The sequence below is a fragment of the Somniosus microcephalus genome, chromosome 8 (assembly GCF_052327205.1).
Source record: "Somniosus microcephalus isolate GS21.2 chromosome 8, FLI_Smic_1.0, whole genome shotgun sequence".
In the NCBI taxonomy this organism is placed as follows: Eukaryota; Metazoa; Chordata; class Chondrichthyes; order Squaliformes; family Somniosidae; genus Somniosus; species Somniosus microcephalus.
The window spans coordinates 9898548-9922752 of NC_140994.1; the positions used below are offsets into that span (position 1 = coordinate 9898548).

A 24205-nucleotide genomic window follows, 5' to 3' on the forward strand; every position below is an offset into this window, starting at 1 on the left:
TTTCAGTTTCAAGCTGCCTCTTGTTCAGTAAAGCACCTGTTAAACTGTTCTCCCGAAGTCCGTGTATTATTGAGGCGCGGACTTTACACCAATCACAAATGTACGCATTGTGTCACCTGACCATTGCATTATTAATTACCGTTTAAAAGATAATTTAAATATCACAACTGTTGCTTGTTATTGACACAACAAAGAGCGGTTAATTTTGTGCAGCCGTTCGAATGTTACAGACACACAAGAGTTAAAATGAAAGATTCAAATAGAACCAGACAGGAGGAGCAGTGACAGGCCGGGAGTGTCCAGGGGGGAAGGTGACCCCTGTGGCTCCAATGTGACCCGTCTCCAGGCAAGGCCTCGGCCTTGATATCCGGGCTGTGGGTAGATGGTGCGTCCTGGGCCAGAGTGCGTCTCCCCCACATCGCGAAACACTGCTGTCGACGAGACTCCTAGTCGCGTCAGCACGGCGATAAACCCACTGCCTCCCCGCCCCCCCCACTCAACCCCCAACCAAACAGTGTCGGCCATCTTGTCTGCTGCCATGGAAACAGTCAAAGATTGTATAAAAAAGGGTTTATTACGGCGTCGCTTAAAGAAAGCGGCAAATTACTGCAAACTCCTTCACTGGGTGTCACTCTGGCGGACTGGGAAGTGGGGTAACGGCACTGCCGTGTGGCAATGGGCCAATGAGGAAGACTGGTGTTGGCAAAATAAGCCTTCAGCACAGGCCCCAGCCCCCCATCTCATCCAAATTGAACCCCCCACCTCACAATTAGGGTTGCCAGCGCTCCAGGATTGCCCTGGAGTCTCCAGGAATTTAAGATTCATCTCCTGGACACCGCCGCCAGCAAAACTCCGTGGAGAAAAATCAACGGGCCATTAAAATAAAAATTAACAAACTTTCTTTAAACACTTTTGTTTATTGGCGATAGAAATATTGGGAGATGGCAACAAAGGCAGATCCGCCCGACGGTCAAGAATCATTGGGGAACAAAAGAGTTTATTCGCTTTCCGATTGGCCGTGACCGTGGGGAGGTGGGGCATCGTGATGGGGGACGTGTCGGGCGGCCAATGGCGGGGGACGTGTCGGGCGGCCAATGGCGGGGGACGTGTCGGGCGGCCAATGGCGGGGGACGTGTCGGGCGGCCAATGGCGGGGGACGTGTCGGGCGGCCAATGGCGGGGGACGTGTCGGGCGGCCAATGGCGGGGGCGGGGAGGTCATGTGAGGAAGCCTCCAGGAATACGTCCAGAGTTGGCAACTGCTACTCACAACTTAAAATAAGTAAAAGCAAATTTTAAAAAAACACACACAATATAACTTTAAAAGATAAAAAGGTCTTTGATCCGATTTAGTTCCTGAGGTGGAGTTCTTCCCAAGAAGGTTCTTCCTGCGGGCTTCCCTGACACCACTTCACGAAGGTGGTTGAGTGAAAAGGACTTGTTTCAGGGGGAGAGCGAGTGAGGGGGGGGGGGGGCGGGAGGGAGGGGAGGATCGAGGTTCAGTGCCCCTGGTAACGGAGTCGCAGGCGTCGGCGTTCCCTCTGCTTCGGAGGTCCCTCCCTGGTGGCCCGCGGGCCCACTCTGTGGTGGGGCGCTCTGCTGGAGGTGCTCAGCAGCGGCGAGGCAGTCGGTGGACGGGCGGTGGGCGCAACCGCTTTCCGCACCAACTGGAAGTCCACCTGGGAGGAGAAGGTCAGATCTTCAGAACTCGAGAGAGACCCGGAGCTCAGGCTGAAGAGCAGAGTTGATTTTTCCCCCCCCCATCACAAACTAGACAACAACTTGTATTTATACGGCGCCTTTAATATAGTGAAACATCCCAAGGTGCTTCACAGGAGTGTCATCAGACAAGATTTGACACTGAGCCACGAGGAGATATTAGGACAGGTGACCAAAAGCTTGGTCGAAGAAGTCGGTTTTAAGGAGCGTCTTAAAAAGGGAGGAGAGGGAGGCGGAGAGGTTTAGGGAGGGAATTCCAGAGCTCGGGGTCCAGGCGGCTGAAGGCACGCCCGCCAATGGTGGAGCGATGGAAATCGGGGATGCGCAAAAGGCCAGAATTGGAGGAGCGCAGAGATCTGGGAGGGCTGTGGGGGCTGGAGGAGGTTAGAGAGATAGGGAGGGGGCGAGGGCCATGGAGGGATTTGAACACAAAGGTTGAGAATTCTAAAATCGAGGTGTTGTTTAACCGGGAGCCAGTGCAGGTCAGCGAGCGCTGGGGGGGGCGGGAGGGGGGGCGGGGGGTGAACGGGACTTGGTGCGAGTTAGGATTCGGGGCAGCAGAAGTTTTGGATGAGCTGAAGTTTTCCGAGGGGGGGGGGGGGGGGGGGGGGAAGGTGGATGTCTGGCCGTCCGGGAGAGCTCAGTGTCGCACTGTGTCTGATGACGCTCCTGCGAAGAGCCTTGGGACGTTTTAAAGCTGCTATACAAACGCAAGTTGTTGTTGTTGGAATACAGAAATTGGAGAAAGAAAATAAATATTGGGGAAAGAGACTCACCCGCATTGGTTCGTGGTCATCGATATTGACGAGGACAGCGTGATCTTCATAGCCAGGCGCCGACGCCGTGACCACGTACTTTCCCGGTAACAACAGACGGAAGTAGTCCCCGCCAAAACCTCAAAAACAAAAGCAAATGACTGTTACCCAAACCCGTCCATCCCATAGTTACATCTGCCAGGATGGTGGGACGGCCCATCGGCAGCCAGCCGAGGGGAAAGCGAGCAGGAACACGGAGACCAGTCCCAGTTTTGGCCAAGCTGCAAGGCTAACTACGCCTGCTCTGAACTTTCCCCTCTCCTCGCTCCAGTACTTTGTCCGACACACACTCTTCCTCCTCCTGCTCACCAACATTGGCTCCCGGTCCAGCAACCCCTCGATTTTAGAATCCTCATCCTTGTGTTCAAATCCCCCCGTGGCCCTCACCCTATCTCTGTAACCTCCTCCAGCCCCACAACCCTCCGAGATCTCTGTGCTCCTCCAATTCTGGCCTCTTGCGCATCCCCGATCTTCTTCACTCCTCCATTGGCGGCCGTGCCCTCAACTGCCTCCAATTCTTTTTTTTTTGGGTGCGAGGGTGCTTCAGACAGCAGCGCAGCTAAACAGGTACATTGCTCCTCACCGAGCCAAAACTCATCGCCTCGTCTCCTACTCGAACTCATTCTTTTGCTAATTAAGAACATTCCCCCCGCCACCCCCCAACCCCCCAGGGGAGCCCAGGCCCGCTCACTTGCCGATGCCACTTACGGAGTAGTTTATTGTTTCCCCCGGCTGGAGAGTCTAGAACCAGGGGGTCACAGTCTCAGGATAAGGGGTTGGTCATTTAGGACTGAGATTAGGAAAAATGTCTTCACTCAGAGGGTTGTGCATCTTTGGAATTCTCTACCCCAGAGGGCTGTGGAGGCTCAGTCACTGAGTACTCGGCTGCCCGTGTCCTAACTTGCAGCAAGTCCTGTTCACCCATCACCCCCTGTGCTCACTGCCCCGTGTCCTAACTCGCACCAAGGCCCGTTCACCCATCACCCCCTGTGCTCACTGCCCCGTGTCCTAACTCGCACCAAGTCCTGTTCACCCATCACCCCCTGTGCTCACTGACCGTGTCCTAACTCGCACCAAGGCCCGTTCACCCATCACCCCCTGTGCTCACTGCCCCGTGTCCTAACTCGCACCAAGGCCCGTTCACCCATCACCCCCTGTGCTCACTGACCGTGTCCTAACTCGCACCAAGGCCCGTTCACCCATCACCCCCTGTGCTCACTGACCGTGTCCTAACTCGCACCCAGTCTCGGTCACCCATCACCCCGTGCTCACTGCCCCGTGTCCTAACTCACACCCAGTCCCGTTCACCCATCGCCCCCTGTGCTCACTGCCCTGTGTCCTAACTCGCACCCAGTCCCGGTCACCCATCACCCCCTGTGCTCACTGCCCCGTGTCCTAACTCACACCCAGTCCCGTTCACCCATCGCCCCCTGTGCTCACTGCCCTGTGTCCTAACTCGCACCCAGTCCCGTTCACCCATCACCCCGTGCTCACTGACCTACATTGGCTCCCGGTTAAGCGGCGCCTCGATTTCAAAATTCTCATTCTTATTTTCAAATCCCTCCATGGCCTCGCCCCTCCCTATCTCTGTAATCTCCTTCAGCCCCACAAACCCCCTCGAGATATCTGCGCTCCTCCAATTCTGGCCTCTTGAGCATCCCTGATTATAATCGCTCCACCATTGGTGGCCGTGCCTTCTGTTGCCTGGGCCCTGAGCTCTGGAATTCCCTCCCTAAACCTCTCTTTCCTCCTTTAAGACGCTCCTTAAAACCTACCTCTTCAACCAAGCTTTTGGTCACCTGCCCTAATTTCTCCTTATGTGGCTCGGTGTCAAATTTTTTGTCTTATAATCCTCCTGTGAAGCGCCTTGGGACATTTTACTACGTTATATTCAAGACAGAGATCGACAGATTTGTGGACTCTATGGGGATAGCGAAGGCTATGAGGGTAGGGCAGGAAAGGTGGAGTTGAGGTCGATTGAATGGCTGAGCAGGCTCAAGGGGGTGCAAGCCTTCTCCTACTCCTAGTTCTTATGAGAGGGGTGTGGAAGAATCTCTTGGGAAGGTTTCCTCCCCTCTGTTCCAGTGTGGGTGGTCCTGGCCTCTGCCCAAACTTCCCACATCGGAAGTGTCTGCAAGGATAACACCTTCTCCACAGGCCACAAGTCAAACACCGGCCTGTGTGGGAATGGCGGTTAGGGTCGACGAGGGGAGCAATTCTACAGAAGGAAGAGTGAGTAAAATACTGAGGCGGATTGTCTGAACGCATTGCCACGGCACCCACCTGAGGTAACATCATGACTGATACCAAAAACTGAGATGACAGCCTTATAGATTCCATTGTTATTTTCATCCAAGACCATCCCTTTAATTCCCTTGTGAACCTGAAACAAATTAAGAAGGTACAGAACGCAACATTTTGTCATCTCGCAAATCACGACCCAGATAGGGAAACAAGAGTAAAGCTCCCTCTACACTGTCCCATCAAACACTCCCGGGGCAGGTACAGCACGGGTTAGATACAGAGTAAAGCTCCCTCTACACTGTCCCATCAAACACTCCCAGGGCAGGTACAGCACGGGTTAGATACAGAGTAAAGCTCCCTCTACACTGTCCCATCAAACACTCCCAGGGCAGGTACAGCACGGGTTAGATACAGAGTAAAGCTCCCTCTACACTGTCCCATCAAACACTCCCAGGGCAGGTACAGCACGGGTTAGATACAGAGTAAAGCTCCCTCTACACTGTCCCATCAAACACTCCCAGGGCAGGTACAGCACGGGTTAGATACAGAGTAAAGCTCCCTCTACACTGTCCCATCAAACACTCCCAGGGCAGGTACAGCACGGGTTAGATACAGAGTAAAGCTCCCTCTACACTGTCCCATCAAACACTCCCGGGGCAGGTACAGCACGGGTTAGATACAGAGTAAAGCTCCCTCTACACTGTCCCATCAAACACTCCCAGGGCAGGTACAGCACTGGTTAGATACAGAGTAAAGCTCCCTCTACACTGTCCCATCAAACACTCCCAGGGCAGGTACAGCACTGGTTAGATACAGAGTAAAGCTCCCTCTACACCGTCCCATCAAACACTCCCAGGGCAGGTACAGCACGGGTTAGATACAGAGTAAAGCTCCCTCTACACCGCCCCATCAAACACTCCCAGGGCAGGTACAGCACGGGTTAGATACAGAGTAAAGCTCCCTCTACACTGTCCCATCAAACACTCCCAGGGCAGGTACAGCACAGGGTTAGATACAGAGTAAAGCTCCCTCTACACTGTCCCATCAAACACTCCAAGTAAACAGGAAGCATCAGGTTAACACAATTTAAGAAGGAAAGGTCTTGTGCAGGAATGATAACGAGTTTGGAGCAACATGTCTACATTGGAGCTGTTAAAATGTGATGTTTATAACCATGGAAAATTGTCTCATCATCTGCATCAACTATTGCACATTCGAATGGGAATGGATGTGTGGGGTGTCACATCGCCATCTACTGGTGAAGTAGCGTATGCCACACAATGATCACATGACAACAATCTCAGAATTGATAGGTTTAGAGCAAGTCATCCGACATTGGGCCTCCAGGTGTATCAATAGGATCGCTTTCACCAACTCTTTGCCCTTTTCTGGGCGGAGAACTTGCCTGGATTGGTTGTAAGGCATAGACCCCGATGGTTAGCCTACTGCTGAGTATATAGATGTATAACTTGCTGGTAACTGTCAATATTAATAAAACCAACGAGTTGATTTCTCCCTGGTGTCCGAACTTGTGTGATGTGGATTCATTAGCTCGGTCGATCTAACAACCCGGAGTCGCGCGAGAGTCTCACCTCCTCGATGTAGGCCAGCAGGGCCTCGCGATTCCCGTACCACTCTCTCTGAAGCTCGTTCTCTGGCGGGAATTTCCTGCAACTCAACTCCAGCGTGATTTCGAAGCAGTTGGTGTGCAGATAGTTAAAGTCCTGCATCCCTGTCCGAGGCACAAGGTCCGAGGAGGAAGAAGAATTCGATAGTCGAGGCACAGTCAGTGTTCATGTGTAGATTTAAGATACAAAAACACAAACTCACAATTTGACTCCCCCCACCTTTGATCCAATGGGGAAGGACCATGGCGTGACATTGAGCCAATGGGGAAGGACCGTGCCGTGGCATTGAGCCAATGGGGAAGGACCATGGTGTGGCACTGAGCCAATGGGGAAGGACCATGGCGTGGCACTGAGCCAATGGGGAAGGACCATGGCGTGACATTGAGCCAATGGGGAAGGTCCATGGCGTGACATTGAGCCAATGGGGGAGGACCATGGCGTGACATTGATCCAATGGGGAAGGACCATGGCGTGACATTGAGCCAATGGGGAAGGACCATGGCGTGACATTGAGCCAATGGGGAAGGTCCATGGCATGACATTGAGCCAATGGGGAAGGTCCATGGCGTGGCACTGAACCAATGGGGAAGGACCATGGCGTGACATTGAGCCAATGGGGAAGGTCCATGGCGTGACACCATGGCGTGGCATTGAGCCAATGGGGAAGGACCATGGCGTGACATTGATCCAATGGGGAAGGTCCATGGCGTGGCACTGAACCAATGGGGAAGGACCATGGCGTGACATTGAGCCAATGGGGAAGGTCCATGGCGTGACACCATGGCGTGGCATTGAGCCAATGGGGAAGGACCATGGCGTGACATTGAGCCAATGGGGAAGGTCCATGGCGTGACATTGATCCAATGGGGAAGGACCATGGCGTAGCATTGAGCCAATGGGGAAGGACCATGGTGTGGCACCATGGCGTGGCATTGAGCCAATGGGGAAGGACCATGGTGTGGCACCATGGCGTGGCATTGAGCCAATGGGGAAGGACCATGGCGTGGCACCATGGCGTGGCATTGAGCCAATGGGGAAGGACCATGCCGTGGCATTGAGCCAATGGGGAAGGACCATGCCGTGGCTTTGAGCTAATGGGGAAGGACCATGGTGTGGCACTGAGCCAATGGGGAAGGACCATGCCGTGGCATTGAGCCAATGGGGAAGGACCATGGCGTGGCATTGAGCCAATGGGGTCCTGGTGTCCCACTGGGTCACAGGTCAGGGACGTGAGGTTTGATGCCTCATCTGGTGTCGAGCTGGTCAGGTGGTACAGCTGGCCCGAGTGTCCTGAGCTTGGAGGGGGTAATGAGGAAAGAAATGATCACTGGATGAATGGGGAGGGGGGGAGGGTGGGGAGAGAGCAGGGACGGTGGGATTGGAGCGGACAAGAGTTGAAATTGCGGGAGTGAAATTGCACAATTCTGATGGAATTGGGTGCAGGGGGAACCCAAACCCAATAGATCTTCACAACTTTTAACCGCAGGGCAAATTGCACTTGGGAAGGGGGCGTGAGATTCGTCTGCCCGCAGCCTGGCGCCCCAGCAGCTGTTTGGAGGGTATGTTTATAGGGGGCGTTCCTGGGCTATCCGGAGAAGCCCACCAGACGTGCCCACGACTGGCCCAGCAGAACCTGCACCTGCTGAGACCTGGACACAGGTTCCCTTCTGGGCCTAAAGCACGGCTCAAACTTCAAAAGCCAATTGGCGATCCCTCCCAGGGAGGCCCCACTGCCGTCTGGGCAGCAGCATGTGTCTCCGGCCCCAGCCAGCTCACTGAGATAATCCTGGCTCGGAGGGACAGGTTACCGTGTTCCGCACCCCGTATTGTTTAAATGACCCCGCCCCTGGGATTTGGGCCAGGGTCATGGCGGGAGCAGACGGAATCTCCACCTCAGCACACTTCCAGAGCGTCAGTGGAGCCTCCAGGTAGATTACCCCTGATGGAGGAGCCAGTGCTGGCATGAGGTGTGATGGGCTGAATGGCCTCCTTCTCTGCAGCAACCTCAAGGCTGGCAAAGATTGGGAGCTCGGCGCCAATCCAGGGACTGAGGAAAGAACCCAAACCCAATGGACACTGGGTGCTCCAGAGAGAGAGAGGGAGAGAGAGAGACAGACAAACAAAAGGGCAGGCGGGTGACAGGAGGGCGGGAGAGAGAGAGAGAGAGAGAGAAATGAAAGAGAGGAGAGGGACAGAGAGAGAGAGATTGAGAGAAAGAGAGAGATTGAGAGATTGAGAGATTGAGAGACTCACCTCTCGCAAGCGAGTACCAGCTGGCACCGTTGGTGATCCCATCAGGAAAGTAATCTCCACAGTTGGTCCCACTGTGCATCCATCCATGAGAGTACGAGTACACCTTAGCCAGCTGTAGCGAGACAGAGTGGGGTGGGGGCGTGGGAGAGAGGGTGCGAGGGCATGGTGGGGGAGACAAATAGCAAAGTTAAAGTCCTGAACTAACAGCAGAATTTCTAGACGGGTTAGATACAGAGTAAAGCTCCCTCTACACTGTCCCATCAAACACTCCCAGGGCAGGTACAGCACGGGTTAGATACAGAGTAAAGCTCCCTCTACACTGTCCCATCAAATACTCCCAGGGCAGGTACAGCACGGGTTAGATACAGAGTAAAGCTCCCTATACACTGCCCCATCAAACACTCCCAGGGCAGGTACAGCACGGGTTAGATACAGAGTAAAGCTCCCTCTACACTGTCCCATCAAACAGTCCCAGGGCAGGTACAGCACGGGTTAGATACAGAGTAAAGCTCCCTCTACACTGTCCCATCAAACACTCCCAGGGCAGGCACAGCACAGGTTAGATACAGAGTAAAGCTCCCTCTACACTGTCCCATCAAATACTCCCAGGGCAGGTACAGCACGGGGTTAGATCCAATGGGCTCTCTAAATGAAGTTTACTCTTTGTTGTAATGAGGCTCACTCCCAATAAGAACTAATCGATACTGCCACAAACTCATTTCATATCGGCCCTTCACAGCCAACAGACACTGGCGAGTTTCATGCAGTCAGTCTGGGCTGTCACAGTGTGCGACACACTGCCCCACGCAAGGGTTTGTGAAATGAAAGGGACAGCTCGCAATCTGCATTACAGCTGCTCCCTCTGGTGGACACTGGAAGCACAACAGGCACAAAAAAGCACCTTTGGGAAACATTTGACCTAACTATTCCTATTAAATGCCCTGTAAACCCACATCACAGTCGACCAGAAAGGATCTCACTCCTGGGTATCTGTTATTCTATATATAAACCCCCGAACCCCTCAATTAGATTCCAGCCTGTAACTCACTCCCGGGTATCTGTTATTCTATATATAAACCCCCCGATTAGATTCCAGCCTGTACGGGATGTATATATACTATCCCAGTCCACCCTTGTGATATTTTTTGAGCTCATAATCTAAGCTGACACTCCAGTACAGTGCTGAGAGAGTGCCGCACTGTCGGAGGTGCCGTCTTTCAGAAGAGACATTAAACCGAGGCCCCGTCTGCCCTCTCGGGTGGATGTAAAAGATCCCATGGCACTATTTTGAAGAAGAGCAGGGGAGCTCTCCCTGGTGTCCTGGGGCCAATATTTATCCCTTAACCAACATCACTAAAACAGATTATCTGGTCATTACCACATTGCTGTTTCTGGGAGCTTGCTGTGCGCAAATTGGTTGTTGTGTTTCCTACATTACAACAGTGACCACACTTCAAAAGTACTTTATTGGCTGTAAAGCACTTTGAGACGTCCGGAAAGGCGCTGTATAAATGCACGTCTGTCTTTACCTTCTGGAAGAGCTGGTGGTCTGGGGTGGTGGAGACGGTCGTCCTGTGTGGGCCTCGGCCAATGGGCTCGCGTGCCTTGTCGAATGGGTAATTCGCCACCACGGCCCCTCCGTGCAGGTTGGCAGACAGGACGAAGTTGTAACTCTGCATCCAGCGGATGACGGCGTAGGTCTCCTGCTCTGTCTGCGCGGGAAATGAAGCAACGTCAAGCTGGGTCCCCACCAATCTCCCCCGCTGAGGTGCGCGTGGCCGCTCTGTGACCTGAGCGTCCCACACGGGCCGCTCACCGGCTTTTACACCGTAAACACTACGCATGCGCGGAAACGTAAAGGGACCGCGCGTTAAAAGAAACAGGCCGCGCAGAACAAAGCGCCGCTCACAGGGAACACTGGTCCCCACCCCACCGCGATCCGGCCGAGCCTTCAATTGGCTCTATATTTGCTGGGGAGTATTCCGGCTTCTTGCACAACCCCCGATTTCCATCGCTCCACCATTGGTGGCCGTGCCTTCAGCTGCCTGGGCCCTAAGCTCTGGAATTCCCTCCCTAAACCTCTCCGCCTCTCTCTCCTCCTTTAAGACGCTCCTTAAAACGAACCTCTTTGACCAAGCCTTTGGTCACCTGTCCTAATATCTCGGGGTGCTTCAGTGTCAAATTCTGTTTGATAATCGCTCCTGTGAAGCACCTTGGGCTGTTTTATTACGTTAAAGGCGCTGTATAAATGCAAGTTGTTGTTGTTGGTGGTGGTGGTGAGTAGACTTTGCACAAATCCTTAATGTGTTCGTGGCAGATTCCTCGCTGTGCAGGTCTTGACCCTTTAAAAAAAATTAATTATTCATTCTCGGGATGTTGTCGTCGCTGGCAAGGCCGGCATTTATTGCCCATCCCCTGGTTAGATACCGAGTGACTCGCTAGGTCACATCAGAGAGTAGTTAACAGTCAACCACGTTGCTGTGGGACTGGAGTCACATATAGGCCCAGACCGGGTAAGAATCATCGAATATTACAGCACAGGAGGCCATTCGGCCCATCGTGCCTGTGCCGGCTCTTTGAAAGATTGTCTCCAATTAGTCCCACTCCCCCCCGCCTCTTTCCCCACAGCCCAGCACATTTTTAACTTTTCAAGTATTTATCCAATTCCCTTTTTGAAAGTTACTATTGAATCTGCTTCCACCGCCCTTTCAGGCAGCGCGTTCCAGATCACAACAACTCGCTGCGTAAAAAAATATTTCCTCATCTCCCCTCTGGTTCTTTTGCCAATCACCTTCAATCTGTGTCCTCTGGTCACCGACCCTCCTGCCACTGGAAACAGTTTCTCTTTATTTACTCTATCAGGACTTTTCATAATTTTAAACACCTCTATTAAAGGACGGCAGGCTTCCTTCCCTAAAAGGACATCAGTGAACCAGTTGGGTTTTACAACAATCCGACAGATTCAGGGTCACTTTTACTGATCCCAGCTTTTTATTTCCAGAATCTTTAAACTGAATTCAAAGTGCTCATTGGTGGGATTGGAACTCACGATCTCTGGATTGTTCGTCTTGGTCTGTTCCTTTTTACATGTAGTTTATCGGTTAAATCTGGGTCTGGGCAATGGGTGCCAGAGGCTGGTGAACATGTTGGCTGGTTCGAGCTCACGCAGAATCCGTCATAAATTTTCTCTCCCAAATTTAGTGACACACCACAGGGTCTGGAGTGTCCGACACTGTCCCATCAAACACCCCCAGGGCAGGTACAGCACGGGTTAGATACAGAGTAAAGCTCCCTCTACACTGTCCCATCAAACACTCCCAGGGCAGGTACAGCACGTGTTAGGTACAGAGTAAAGCTCCCTCTACACTGTCCCATCAAACACTCCCAGGGCAGGTACAGCATGGGTTAGATACAGAGTAAAGCTCCCTCTACACTGTCCCATCAAACACTCCCAGGGCAGGTACAGCACGGGTTAGATACAGAGTAAAGCTCCCTCTACACTGTCCCATCAAACACTCCCAGGGCAGGCACAGCGCAGGTTAGATACAGAGTAAAGCTCCCTCTACACTGTCCCATCAAACACTCCCAGGGCAGGCACAGCACGGGTTAGATGCAGAGTAAAGCTCCCTCTACACTGTCCCATCAAACTCTCCCAGGGCAGGTACAGCACGGGTTAGATGCAGAGTAAAGCTCCCTCTACACTGTCCCATCAAACACTCCCAGGGCAGGTACAGCACGGGTTAGAACTTTCAGCCTCGCACACTTCCATTGAGCAATCGGTATTGCAGTCGGGCAGTCTGCCTGCCTCGGCTGGTTCGGAGCGCGGGACTGACCTGCTCCTGCCAGTTTGTGGCCAGCGAGATGTGGTGGTTCCTGTCCTTCTGCTTCTCCAGGGCCACGTGCAGGTCGGGGAAGTTCCTGTTCAGGTCCACCCCTCGGGCATTCGCACGGCCCGTCAGGTAGCTGTTCATTGCCGAGCCCTGGGGAGCGAAACACGAAGATCAGCAACTCCCCTCACAAACATTGTGATATGCGGAGAAGCAGGCGAGTGGCTTTGTGAATAAATACACCCTCTGGTTTGCCTGTATCCTAACTCGCACCAAGTCCCGTCCGTCCATCACCCATGTGCCCAGAGACCTGAGCCCATGATCTAGGCTGACACTCCAGTGCAGTGCTGAGGGAGTGCTGCACTGTCGGAGGTGCCGTCTTTCCGATGAGACGTTAAACCGAGGCCACGTCTACCCTCACGGGTAGACATAAAAGATCCCACGGCACTATTTCGAAGAAGAGCAGGGGAGTTCTCCCCGGTGTCCTGGGGCCAATATTTATCCCTCAACCAACATCACTATAACAGATTACCTGGTCATTATCACATTGCTGTTTGTGGGAGCTTGCTGTGCACAAATTGGCTGCCACGTTTCTGGGCACCAAACTTTAGGAAGGATGTCAAGGCCTTGGGGAGGGAGCAGAGATTTATGAGAATGGTACCAGGGATGAGGGACTTCAGGTATGTGGAGAGACTGAAGAAGCTGGGGTTGCTCTCCCTGGAGCAGAGAAGGTGAAGAGAAGATTTAATCGAAGTGGGTAGCTGGGGTCTGTTTCTTTTCCTGTTCCGAGTGGGCTCTCTCTGTCCTCGAATGGTACACCTCCCTTTTCTGCTCTCGAACAAGTACCTCCCTTTTCTCCTGGTCAGACACACTTCTGTCTCCCTTTCCCCGCTACTTCTCTCTCTCTCTCTCTCTTTTGCTATTCCTTTGTGTCTCTTTCACATGGTTTCTCTCACTTTCCTTCTCTGTCTCACTCGCATCTGGATTCTCTGTCCCCTTCTCACTCACATTCTGTCTCTGCCGCGCACACACACTGAATCTCCCATGCTTCCCTCCCTCTGTTCATTCTCTAATCTTCTCCCTCCCTCCCTCTCCCCCAAACTCCACACCCTTTCTTTCTCCTTACTCCCTGTGTAAGCGTCTCTTTCTCTCTCCCTCTCTCAGTGTCTCTGCATTCACTTTCCAATATTCGTGCTGGGAGTACAGTGCCATTGCAGGGTGTGTTAGTCTGTAGCTCAGTTCCCGGCCCCAGGAGTCGACTGACTGAAGCACAGTAACGTCAGATCTCCGGATCTTGGTATTATGAAAGCTTTTAATCTTCTCCTTTTCACTCTTTTCTTAAAAAATCCTCACCAAAAGTAACCAGGCTAGTATTTAATTCTAACCACATACTGCAGACACAGCTTGAAAGTATTTGACTAAGTTAAACCTGTCATTTTAAACACTGCATTTAGAATATTGTGTAACAGAGGGGCTAGGTGGTGCAGTGGGACAGGCCAGGATTTCACCACTGGAACCTGGGTTAAATCCAACCCAGGCTGAAGGGATCAAAGTCTGTGTGCCCGCTGAATGAATGGCTAGGGAAATTGTCAATCCAGTACCAGTATGGGAGGCACTGTGCTAAAAACAGAAACTGAGCTATATTGTTGGGACAGTGCAGATGGAGCTTTACTCTGTATCTAACCCCCTGTGCCTGCCCTGGGAGTGTTTGATGGGACAGTGTAGAGGCAGCTTTACTCTGTATCTAACCCGTGCTGTACCTGCCCTGGGAGCGTTTGATGGGACAGTGTAGAGGGAGCTTTACTCTGTATCTAACCTGTGCTGTACCTGCCTGGGAGTGTTTGATGGGGCAGTGTAGATGGAGCTTTACATAATGGGCACTTTACAACAGTGACTATGCTTTAAAGGTACTTCATTCGCGGTCTTGAGGTCACGAAAGGCTCTGTACAGATGAAAGTTCTTTCTTTTTCCCCCCCAGAGATTAGAACGATTATCTTTAGAAGAACGACCTTTACCTGGTTGACCATTGCCCTGGATTCACCCTCTTTTTAGGTCAGAAGTGAGGTTATTTTGGAGTCGTCCCTGTGAGTTGGGGGGCAGTCCCAAGGAGTTGAGTGGGGAGGAGGGGAGGGCAGGGGGTTCTGGAGTTCTGTGTCCCCAGTAAAGGCCGAGTTAGAGAGTGATGGTGTGATTACCCTGTGATTACACAAACTAGTCTTGTAGTCCCTGGAAGTTAGAAGGTTAAGGGGTGATCTGATTGAAGTTTTCAGGATATTAAGGGGAACAGATAGGGTAGATAGAGAGAAACTATTTCCGCTGGTTGGGGAGTCTAGGACTAGGGGGCAGAGTCTAAAAATTAGAGCCAGACCTTTCAGGAGTGAAAGTAGGAAACACTTCTACACACAAAGGGTGGTAGAAGTTTGGAACTCTCTTCCGCAAACGGCAATTGGTGCTGGATCAATTGTTAATTTTAAATCTGGGATTGATAGATTTTTGTTAACCAAAGGTATTAAGCGATATGGGGCAAAGGCGGGTATATGGAGTTAGGTCGCAGATCAGCCAGGATCTCATTGAATGGCGGAACAGGCTCGAGGGGCTGAATGGCCTCCTCCTGTTCCCATGTTCTGAAACACACCGAGTGTGGGGCCGTGTATTTGGAGTTTAGGAGGAGCTAGAGGAGAAGGTTGAGCAAGCATAGTGTTCTTGATAAAACAGACGAGAAAGGATGCGAGGCCAGAGGCGAGAGCAGCGGGTAAATTTGTTGCTAATAATCGCAGCACTAACTCTGGGAGTCTCTGGACCCCACTAGCTGAAGCAAACCATTACCTGATCAGCTGCCACCTCATAGCCATCAGGGTTCATGGAGGGCAGGATGTGTATGCGGGTCTGGTGGATCAGGTGGGTGATGCGCGGGTTCCTGCGGTTGTACTCCTCGCACAGGTACTGCGCCAGCTGTATCAGCAGCTCCCGTCCGAGCACCTCGTTACCGTGCATATTCCCAACGTACTTAAACTCCGGCTCCACTGCAAGCACAGAAAGTCACACCATCAGCAACCTTCTCCCCTCCTCCATAGAACCGGACAGCACAGGAGGCGGCCATTCGGCCCACAGAAGATAGGAGCAGGAGTAGGCCATTCGGCCACTCGAACCTGCTCTGCCATTTAATGTGATCCTGGCTGATCATCCAAACTCAGTACCCTGTCCCTGCTTTCTCCCCATATCCCTTGATCCTTTTAGCCTTAAGAAATATATCTAACTCCTTCTTGAATATATTTAATGAATTTGCCTCAACTGCCTTCTGTGGTAGAGAATTCCACAGGTTCACCACTCTCTGGGTGAAGAAATTCCTCCTCATCTCTGTCCTAAATGGCTTACCCCTTATCCTTAGACTGCAACCCCTGGTTCTGGACTCCCCGACCATCGGGAACATCCTTCCTGCATCTAGTCTGTCTAGTCCTGTTAGAATTTTATAAGTTTCAATGAGATCCCCTCTCATTCTTCTAAACTCTAGCGAATATAAGCCTAATCGACCCAATCCCTCTTCATACGTCATTCCTGCCATCCCAGGTATCAGTCTGGTGAATCTTCGCTGCACTCCCTCCATGGCAAGAACATCCTTCCTCAGGTAAGGCGACCAAAACTGCACACAATACTCAAGGTGTGGTCTCACCAAGGCCCTGTACAACTGCAGCAAGACATCCTTGTTCCTGTACTCAAACCCTCTCGCTATGAAGGCCAACATTCCATTTGCCTTCTTAACCGCCTGCTGCACCTGCATGCTTACCTTCAGCGACTGGTGCACAAGGACACCCAGGTCTCGTTGCACTTCCCCTTCTCCCAATCTATTGCCATTCAGATAATAATCTGCCTTCCTGTTTTTGCCACCAAAGTGGATAACCTCGCATTTATCCACATTATACTGCATCTGCCATGCATCTGCCCAATCTGTCCAAATCATACTGGAGTTTCTCTGCATCTTCCACACAGCAGATAAGGGAATTAGGGGTTACGGGGAGAGGGCAGGGAAGTGGACGTGAGTCTAGATTCAGGTCAGCCATGATCCTATTGAATGGCGGAGCAGGCCCGAGGGGCCGTATGGCCGACTCCTGCTTCTTATGTTCTTATGTTCACACATGCCCACCCAGCTTTGTGTCATCTGCAAACTTGGAGATATTACATCTAGTGCCCTCGTCTAGATCATTAATATATATTGTGAATAGCTGGGGTCCCAGGACCGATCCCTGCGGTACCCCACTAGTCACTGCCTGCCACTCGGAAAAAGACCCGTTTATTCCATGCTGGCTATTTGAAAGAGCTCGCCAATTAGTCCCACTCACCCCACTGCCCTTTCCCCGTAGCCCTGTAAATTTTTCCTTTACAAGTATTTATCCAATTCCCTTTTGAAAGTTACTATTGAATCTTGGTGATGGATGTGTGGTCGGAAGCTCAGCTCAGGGTCAAACAGGATGCCAAAGTTGCGAGTCTGGTTCAGCCTCAGACACAGTGGCCAGGGAGGAGGATGCAGTTGCTGTTCTTGTGATACAGAGGCTGTTTCCCCTGACTGGGGAGTCTAGAAACAGGGGTCACAGTCTCAGAATAAGGGGTCAGCTATTTAGGACTGAGACGAGAAGAAATTTCTTCACTCAGAAGCTTTGGAATTCTCTACCCCAGAGGGCTGTGGAGGCTCAGTTGTTGAGTATATTCAGGACAGAGATCGATAGATTTTTGGGCACTAAGGGAATCAAGGGATATGGAGATAGTGCAGGAAAGTGGAGTTGAGGTAGAAGATTAGCCATGATCTTATTGAATGGCAGAGCAGGCTCGAGGGGTTGTATACAGGGTCAGCTTTACGGGTGGGGCACCGTGGTCAGGGGGGCGCTGTGGTCAAGAGGGTCTAACATTAACGGCGTTGATCTCTGCGAAGAACGCGGCGATCTCCAAAGTCCACTTCCAACGGACCTTCGGGCTCAAGAATGAGCAAACTTCAAGTTTCAAGAGCAAGTTCCCAAGCACACGGAGAGCACTCAGGATCCTGTTAACCCTGCCCGTATCACTGGCGATGGACAGCACTCAAGATCCTGTTAACCCTGCCCGTATCACTGGCGATGGAGAGCACTCAGGATCCTGTTAACCCTGCCCGTATCACTGGCGATGGAGAGCACTCAGGATCCTGTTAACCCTGCCCGTATCACTGGCGATGGAGAGCGCTCAGGATCCTGTTAACCCTGCCCGTACCACTGGCGATGGACAGCGCTCAAGATCCTGTTAACCCTGCCCGTATCACTGGCGATGGAGAGCACTCAGGATCCTGTTAACCCTGCCCGTATCACTGGCGATGGAGAGCACTCAGGATCCTGTTAACCCTGCCCGTATCACTGGCGATGGAGAGCACTCAGGATCCTGTTAACCCTGCCCGTATCACTGGCGATGGAGAGCACTCAGGATCCTGTTAACCCTGCCCGTATCACTGGCGATGGAGAGCACTCAGGATCCTGTTAACCCTGCCCGTATCACTGGCGATGGAGAGCACTCAGGATCCTGTTAACCCTGCCCGTATCACTGGCGATGGAGAGCACTCAGGATCCTGTTAACCCTGCCCGTATCACTGGCGATGGAGAGCACTCAGGATCCTGTTAACCCTGCCCGTATCACTGGCGATGGAGAGCACTCAGGATCCTGTTAACCCTGCCCGTATCACTGGCGATGGAGAGCACTCAGGATCCTGTTAACCCTGCCCGTATCACTGGCGATGGAGAGCACTCAGGATCCTGTTAACCCTGCCCGTATCACTGGCGATGGAGAGCACTCAGGATCCTGTTAACCCTGCCCGTACCACTGGCGATGGACAGCGCTCAAGATCCTGTTAACCCTGCCCGTATCACTGGCGATGGAGAGCACTCAGGATCCTGTTAACCCTGCCCGTATCACTGGCGATGGAGAGCACTCAGGATCCTGTTAACCCTGCCCGTATCACTGGCGATGGACAGCACTCAGGATCCTGTTAACCCTGCCCGTATCACTGGCGATGGACAGCACTCAGGATCCTGTTAACCCTGCCCGTATCACTGGCGATGGACAGCACTCAGGATCCTGTTAACCCTGCCCGTATCGAGAGCGATGCAGAGCACTCAGGATCCTGTTAACCCTGCCCGTACCACTGGTGATGGACAGTGTTAAGTCCGTGAATGATTGCGACACGGACTAACAGGAGAGAAACAAACAAGTCTTTACTGGTGAAAGGCATAAACGAAACTAACCAACAGAGGCTCTCTAGCGCCTTTTATACAGGGGTGGTCACTGCCGGTACTGCAGTCTGAGACCAGTTATTCTCTTAAAGGTACATACACAACAATTCCTCCCCTTTTAGATAAACAGTACATAACATTCATTTAACAACTAATGATAACGAATTACAATCACAATTACTGTTGCTAGATACATTGGTTAAGTTTAAGCAATTATAAGTTCAGTCTTTGAGGAGGCTTCCTGATTCTGTCTGGATAACGCCTCTTTGGAGTATCAGGTTCTTCTGGCAATGTTGAGTCGGAATCAATGCCGTTGTTTGGTTCATCTGCTTCCAATATTACCGGTTCTGCGGTAGCTGCAATTGGAACGTCGGTTTCATTACCAGGTGTATCAGATCGTGGTGTGGAGTTGACGTTTTCCAGTGACTCTAGAATCTGGTCAGCATGGCGTCTTACAATGCTCTCCCCAACGTCCACGGTATACATGAGAGGTCCTTGTCGTGTACAAATCGTTCCTGGCTGCCATTTCTCAGTGCGGTAGTCCCGGGCCAAAACTGGTTGACCTATCTTAAAACTCCTGGTCGGCCTTTCATTCATATTCTGAAACTGCCTGTTCTCCACATCTCTTCGGACGTTTGGCTTAACCAAATCAAAGCGGCATCGTAGTCTTCGATTGAAGAACATCATGGCTGGAGTTTGGTTGGTAACCGCATGTGTCGCATTCCGGTAGGCAAACAAGAAGTTGTCCACCTTGTGTTGTAGGGGTATATCTTCATTACACATTGCCTTGATAGCCTTCTTGAATGTTTGGACAAACCTCTCGGCCAATCCATTAGTGGCTGGATGATATGGGGCAGATGTGTAATGCTTAACGCCATTGTTCTTTAAGAACCTCCGGAACTCTTCAGACACAAACTGTGGTCCATTGTCAGAGCAAATCTGTTCAGGCAGCCCATTCCTGGCGAATATGGTTCATAAAACTGCGATAGTTTTTTCCGTGGTGGTTGAGGACATTTTTATTACCTCTGGCCACTTTGAATGTGCATCCACCGCAATTAAAAACATCGAGTCCATGAAGGGACCAGCAAAATCAATGTGCACCCTTTGCCATGGAGATGAGGGCCACTCCCATGGATGCAGAGGAGCTTGTGGTGGGGCGTTTTGGACCTTCTGGCATCCTGCACAGCTCTTGGTCATCTCTTCGATTTCTCTATCGATTCCCGGCTACCACACAAACGCTCTGGCTAAGCTCTTCATTTTTACCCCACCCAGATGACCCTCATGAAGCTCATTGAGCACTCTATCCGTCAACTTAGGTGGAATTACTACTCTGGATCCACACATCAAGGTTCCTCTGCACACTGACAGCTGTTCTCTTCTTGGCGAAAATGCTGGCAGCAGTGGTTCGCCATGTGCTGGCCATCCCTTCACCGTTAAATCATAGACCCGTGATAGTGTCGGGTCATTCCGTGTTTCCTTTTCTATGTTTGCATTCGTCACAGGGAGACATTCGACTATGGTCGAGTGGAATAACTCCATTGGATCCACTGCAAGGTCGTCTTCTTCCACCGTCGGCAACGGTAGACGTGACAATCCATCAGCATTTCCATGCTGTTTAGTTCCTTTGTACTCGATGTCATATTGGTGTGCCCCTAGGAAAAGGGACCATCTCTGCAGCCTTTGTGCTGTCATTATCGGTACGCCCTTCTGAGGGTTGAAAATGGAGACAAGAGGTTGATGATCGGTTAGTAGAGTAAATTTTTGACCGTGCAGATAGTGATTGAACTTCTTCACCCCCCACACTAGGCTGAGGGCCTCTCTGTCAATCTGGGCATAGTTACGCTCGGCAGAAGTTAACGAGCGTGACGCAAAAGCTATCGGCCTCTCCAAACCATCAAGGAATTTATGTGACAGTACCGCCCCAATGCCGTAGGGAGGCGCATCACACGCCAGCCTGATTGGCAGTGCTGGGTTGTAGTGAGCCAATACTTCCTTCGAAGTGATTAAGTCCTTACTCTTCTGAAAGGCCCGCTTACAATCATCGCTCCATTTCCATGCTACCCCCGTTCATAGCAGGGCGTTCAGTGGGTGCAGAATTGTCGACAAATTCGGCAAAAACTTATGATAGTAATTCACCAACCCGAGGAATGACCTCAGTTGCGACACATTTTCAGGCGCTGGGGCCTTAACAACCGCTTCAATTTTGTCAGGGGACTTATGTAACCCCTCTTCATCAATCACGTGGCCACAATACGATATCTGTTTCTTTAAAAATTCGCACTTGGGGCGGTTGGCTCGCAGCCCATGTTCCCGTAGTCTAGTGAGCACCTGTTCTAGGTTGTTAAGGTGTTCACTGTCATCTTCACCTGTTACAAGGATGTTGTCCAAGTAACACTGAGTCCCCGGAATCCCTTGCAGGACTTGTTCCATCGCTCTTTGCCATATCGCCGGAGTCGATGCTACTCCGAATACCAATCGATGATACTGGTAAAGACCTTTGTGAGTGTTTATCGTGAGATACTTCCTAGAGGACTCTTCAACCTCCATCTGCAAATATGCTTGTGCTAGGTCAATTTTTGTAAAACGCTTCCCTCCAGACAGTGAGGCGAAGATGTCTTCTATCCTTGGAAGAGGATATTGTACTGTGTGAAGGACAGGGTTCACCGTCACCTTGAAATCCTCACAGATGCGAATCTTCCTTGGCTCTCCGGACTTATTGCTTAATGTTTTCTTCATGACAGGAACGATGGGTGTCGCCCACTCGCTCCAGTCGACCTTAGACAACACGCCCGCCTTCTCCAGATTCTCCAGCTCTGCCTCGACGGCTGGACGAATTGCATATGGTACCGGTCTCGCTTTGAAAAACTTGGGAACTGCATTCTCTTCTATTTTTAACGAGGCGGTTACGCCTTTAAGCGTGCCCAGTTCTTGTTGAAATACCTCTTTGGCGTTAGCTAAGATTGTTGACAATCGTCCAGGAGTGACGTCCACCGTCCACCGTCATTGCATGATCCATTCCCGTCCCAATAATGGTGGTCCACCATTTGGCAGTATGTAGAGATACAATTTCCGTATTTTCTTGCCATTGTATTTGACAGGCACCCTTATTTTTCCTCTGGGGTATACTTTTTGCCCCATATACGTCGTCAAGATGATGGATGTCTCTCTCAAGGGTATGTGTGAAAATAGCCGCTCATAGTCTCGTCGATTCATGACGGTTAGCGCTGATCCTGTATCCAATTCCATTTTAACTTGGGACCCTGCTATCGTGAGGGTGACCCAAATGGTTCGGTGATCCTCTTTTGCGATTACATTGTGAAGTTTGAGACAGCTTAATCTCCTGTTCTCGGATTCACTATCGCTCATCTGGTCTTCGGAACTACTGTCCATCATCTTTTGTACTTTCTTGTACGGTTCCTTAGTAGCCTTTTTGTTGTCGCTGGTCTTCTTCCCAGACCTACAAACTCGTGCAACGCGTCCAATCTTCCCGCATTGTCTGCATATTTTGTCTTTGGACCAGCAGTCCTTCTGGTCATGGTTAGTTCTGCCGCAGCGATAACATTTTGCAAATCCCCGTGTCATTTCGTGGGTGCCGTATTCCTGTGGTTTTTGTTGAATTTCTGCAGCTCCCCTGGCTGCTGCTTCATACGACACTGCCACGCTGAAAGCCTTATCTAGCGTCAGCTCTTTTTCTGCGAGTAACTTCTTCTTTGTTCCTTCACTCAGGAGTCCACAGACAAATTTGTCCCGTAGGGTATCTGCCAGTCCTGCTCCGAACTGGCAGTGCTTTGATAGCTTGCGTAGTTCCGTAAGATACTCAGCATTGCTCTTATCTTTGTGCTGAGTTCTCCTGTGGAATTTAAATCTTTCCGCTATCAACAGCGGTGCAGGGTTTAAGTGCTCCTATAGAACAGCAACAATTTCATTAAAACTCTTCGCCTTCGGTTTGGCTGGAGTAATCAGATCCCGCAATAGGCCGTACGTTCTAGCGCCCATTACGTTTAGCAATATTGATGCCTTTTTCCCCTCCGCTATTTCATTTGCCTCGAAATATACCTCGACTCTTTCCACATACGTGGTCCAGTCCTCTAATGTATTATCAAAAGCAGTGATACAGCCAGTCTTCGGCATCTTGCAAATCTAAAATGGCGCCTCCCGCGCTTTGCCTTCTTCTCCGATTTAACAAAATGGCGCCTCCCGCGCTTTTCCTTCTTCCCCGCTGTTGTTAGCGCTGCTTTCCACGGTTTCTTGCGCATATTCTTTTTCTTTTATTATTTTCCCGTCGTGGAGCGGACCCTCTGGAACACTTCCCTCCCTCTTCTGAGGTCCGAACGCTGCCCAGCTTCAAAACACCGGCCGCGCCCTGTGTGCTCCACCCTCTCTCTCTCTCCTTGCTTCCCGACTCGCTGCCCGGCCCCGTTGCAGCCCAGGAAGGATCAGAGCACTACCTGCCACCAGCCCGATTAGCTGGGAAACCACGGACCGAGGAACCCAGCCTGGCTCTGGACAGTCTCTCCTGCAAGTTTTGAAATCGATGATTGACGGTCGACGCCCGTTTCTCGAGTTTCAATGGCCTATTTTTTTTTTCTTTCTTCTGGCTCCGACCTTCAACACGTCGTCGGAGCTGCTGCTGGTAAGTTCGTTTCTAACTCGTCGCCAGTGTTAAGTCCATGAATGATTGAGACACGAACTAGCAGGAGAGAAACAAACAAGTCTTTACTGGTGAAAGGCATAAACGAAACTAACCAACAGAGGCTCTCTAGCGCCTTTTATATAGGGGTGGTCACTGCTGGTACTGCAGTCTGAGACCAGTTATTCTCTTAAAGGTACATACACAACAGACAGCACTCAGGATCCTGTTAACCCCGCCCGTATCACTGGCGATGGAGAGCACTCAGGATCCTGTTAACCCTGCCCGTACCACTGGCGATGGACAGCACTCAGGATCCTGTTAACCCTGCCCGTATCACTGGCGAGCAACGAATGGAGCTTCACAAAAGTTGAAGTTCATAAAACTATATTTACAATCGACCAGGGGAGACGACAGGGCATCTTCGCTGGTTGTCCTGTCTATCGAGAATGATGTGGCTCAAAATATCTTGAACAAAAGATTTTTTATTTGTCTTTGTTATTTATTAGTTTAGTGTTTAGTTTATTTATCACCTAGCTATAATATTATTTTATGACTTAAATCGTTTATTATTTAAATTATAAATAACTTTTGAGATTACAGTTTTACTTCTGAAACTTTTGCTAATACTACCACAGACTTAAACTCATGGAGAGGGCGCCAGTATACAAGTTCGCCAGGGCGCCATTCTCACCAAGGCCGGCCTACTCCTGCTCCTATTTCTTATGTTCCTGTATCTCCAGTGAGATTTTGCAGCACGTTAAAAATAGGAATCTCTGATCATTCCTGACCTCTGCTGCGACTGTCTACCTTGGATCCTGATAGGAGGGGAGGGTGGAGGAAGGG

General features: G+C 51.1%; 1 protein-coding gene across 1 annotated transcript; it reads right to left on the reverse strand.

Moving 5' to 3' along the window:
* Window positions 1–897: 897 nt before the first annotated feature.
* cpn1 (carboxypeptidase N, polypeptide 1) lies at window positions 898–15525 on the reverse strand. The gene is made up of 8 exons (XM_085994207.1): window positions 15311–15525; window positions 12491–12637; window positions 10187–10369; window positions 8658–8769; window positions 6369–6508; window positions 4816–4915; window positions 2494–2612; window positions 898–1677 (listed from the first exon to the last, which is right to left on the reverse strand). Exons 1-8 carry the CDS (start codon window positions 15476–15478, stop codon window positions 1498–1500), a joined length of 1149 nt encoding a protein of 382 aa, XP_085850333.1. The 5' UTR covers window positions 15479–15525; the 3' UTR covers window positions 898–1497.
* Between the last annotated feature and the right edge of the window lie 8680 nt (window positions 15526–24205).

Coding starts and splice junctions, on each gene's coding strand:
- cpn1 (XM_085994207.1), bottom strand. CDS start 15,478: ATGCACGGTAACGAGGTGCTCGGACGGGAGCTGCTGATACAGCTGGCG. Junction 12,638..15,310: donor ATGAGGTGGCAGCTGATCAG/GTAATGGTTTGC, acceptor TTCGCTCCCCAG/GGCTCGGCAATGAACAGCTA. Junction 1,678..2,493: donor ATGACCACGAACCAATGCGG/GTGAGTCTCTTT, acceptor TTCTCCTCCCAG/GTGGACTTCCAGTTGGTGCG.